At 46.1% G+C, this 2,500-nt stretch overlaps 1 protein-coding gene and 1 long non-coding RNA gene across 3 annotated transcripts in view; one reads left to right on the forward strand and one right to left on the reverse strand.

Moving 5' to 3' along the window:
- Nucleotides 1-76, reverse strand: part of LOC129409493 (uncharacterized) — a 1,958-nt gene extending 1,882 nt beyond the window's left edge. For both annotated transcript variants that reach the window (XR_008632434.1, XR_008632433.1), the window contains exon 1: nucleotides 1-76. This exon is cut by the window's left edge. This is a non-coding gene — a long non-coding RNA (uncharacterized LOC129409493).
- A 1,032-nt stretch (nucleotides 77-1,108) lies between these two features.
- LOC129409492 (chitinase domain-containing protein 1-like) overlaps nucleotides 1,109-2,500 on the forward strand; it is a 12,146-nt gene continuing 10,754 nt past the window's right edge. Inside the window, 3 exon segments of the mRNA XM_055155767.1 lie at nucleotides 1,109-1,631; nucleotides 1,722-1,809; nucleotides 1,812-1,867. Coding sequence (XP_055011742.1) covers nucleotides 1,515-1,631; nucleotides 1,722-1,809; nucleotides 1,812-1,867 — 261 coding nt within the window. The 5' untranslated portion in view covers nucleotides 1,109-1,514.

The raw sequence follows: 2,500 nt of genomic DNA on the forward strand, positions 1-2,500 counted from the left end.
GGGTTCATTATAAAACACTAGAGGAGCAGAAGAGGGACAGAGGCGACCGCGGCGGCCATCTTGTGATTGTAGAAAGAAAAAAAAAAAAAAAAAAAAAAAAACAGAGTTGATTAAATCGATCACATTTTTATGTAATTGTATATATTTGGTTCTAATTAAATGTAGCAGTGTAGTGAAAAGAGTTCGCTACCTGTTTTATCCGAAAATGTTTTCTCCTCAATAAGAAAGTGTTAATGTTACTGTTGGTAATTATGGCGGAACCAAAAGTCATGTTTCACTTTTTCTACATATTTTACATTTTGTGATCTATCAGTGGATCTAAATAAAAATCAAATACATAAAATTATAAATAAATAAAATAAACACGTTTTTATAGTTGTACGGGTTGTACGGTCTTTTTACCACGTCAAGAAGAAAATGCAACAGCCGCAGTGCGTCCTCTAGGGGCCGTTAGTGTGTACTACATCTTTAATCTAATTTAAAAAAAAAAAAAAAAAAACTGATTTAATTAAAACATTTAAGAATAACGAGGACTTTAATCAATAGTGACAGTATATTTTTTTATTTTGGTCGAGTTTTAAATGGCAAATATAAACGTTTATTTGGATTTTAACGACATTTTGACGCATGCGCAGTAGACATTTTCGCCACAGGTTTTTTTTTTATTTTTTATTTTATTTTTATTTTTATTTTATTTTAATAACTTAAAACCAAAACTAACGGACATACATGTAAACTTAAATTAAGTCAGATATTATACGTAGAAAGAAATCAACACAATAAAACCGAAGAAGTGGTTAAAAAAAAAAATCCTAATTCTTCTGTAATATTGAGTGTTTTGATAGATTAAAAGTTAAAAATACTGTTTAGTGTTTGAAGATAATTCTTAATGTCGAGGATATTGATTTTAAGTAAAAGTCTTTTATCGAATGCACAGGTTTATTAAATATTCAGTTTTATATCGTTTATGACGGACACTTCCGCCGCAGATCGTGCAGATACAGTTGCCATAGTTACCGCACCAAAAGCTCCTCTAAATTTATTGTAACGCTTCGCCGGGCCCGTGCGGAGCTGTGAGCGCCCCGTGCGCGCCCCCTGCCGCTGTGGAGGAGAAGTGTCCGCGCTCCTGCAGGCGGAAGTGTTCGTGCAGCGGCTCGTGGACGCGCGGAGTGTCACTCTGGAGTCTGTTGAATTTGACAAAGTCTCGTGTTTTTGGAGGAGTCATCATCATCATCATCATCATCATCATCATCATCATCAGCAGCAGCAGCAGGCGGCGGCGGCGGCGGCGGCTCCGCGTGGACGTGACAAAACCGCAGCTCTGACATGAGGCGGCGGCGCGAGCTCCTCATCACAACCAGGAAGGAAGCGCGTGTCCGGCTCTGCAGCTCCTCATCTCTGCACACACACTCTGCACACACACTCTGCACACACACTCTGCACACACACTCTGCACACACACTCTGCACACACACTCTGCACACACACATCTGCATTAGTGCTCGGGTTCGGACATGAGAGCCGCCGCGCTGCTTCTGGTTCTGGTTCTGGTTCTGTTCTCGCTGTGGCCGCGGGTCCGCGGGACTCTGTCCAAAACCGACGCCAAGAAAAGTCACAAAGTTGAAGTTGAGGTAAGAGAATTATTCCAAACAAACCCTAACCCTGAAGCGCTGGTGTGAGTGTGGAGCGCTCCCTCTGAGCCGCTGCTCTTGTGGCTGCAGAGCTCCCCCTCCGAGCTGCTGGTGCTGGAGCGGGGGCTGGTCGTGTCGGATCCTCACTGGAGGGAGATCGTGAAGGAGGAGAAGAGATATACTGCGCCCACATCAGGAAAAGCTTCAGCGGACACGTGCTGGGATACGTCACACCGGTGAGAAGAAACACACACACCAAACACTCTGTGCTTTAAAGTTTCACTGGGGAACTTTTCTGGTGCAGGTCTGGAATGTTCCATTAAATGTGTTTATGAGTCCAGTTTGACTTATTGCTCAAGAAGAACCTTGAGCTCCAATCATGCAGCGCCCCCCCCCCTCAGGTTCAGTCCTGGTCTGGTCCTGGTTCAGTCCTGGTCTGGTCCTGGTCTGGTCCTGGTCTGGTCCTGGTCTGGTTCAGTCCTGGTTCAGTCCTGGTTCAGTCTGGTCCTGGTCTGGTCCTGGTCTGGTCCAGGTTCAGTCCTGGTCTGGGTCTGGTCCTGGTCCTGGTCCTGGTCCTGGTCAGTCGGTCCTGGTCTGGTCCTGGTTCAGTCCTGGTCTGGTCTGGTCCTGGTTCAGTCCTGGTCTGGTCTGGTCTGGTCTGGTCAGGTCCTGGTTCAGTCCTGGTTGGTCAGGTTCAGTCTGGTCTGGTCTGGTCTGGTCCTGGTTCAGTCCTGGTTCAGTCCTGGTCTGGTCCTGGTCTGGTCAGTCCTGGTCGGTCTGGTCAGTGGTCTGGTCTGGTCCTGGTCTGGTCCTGGTTCAGTCCTGGTTTGGTCCAGGTTCAGTCCTGGTCTGGTCCTGGTCTGGTCGTG

Source organism: Boleophthalmus pectinirostris, unplaced genomic scaffold (genome assembly GCF_026225935.1).
Source record: "Boleophthalmus pectinirostris isolate CB_2022bp ecotype Guang Dong unplaced genomic scaffold, ASM2622593v1 HiC_scaffold_2, whole genome shotgun sequence".
NCBI lineage: Eukaryota > Metazoa > Chordata > Actinopteri > Gobiiformes > Gobiidae > Boleophthalmus > Boleophthalmus pectinirostris.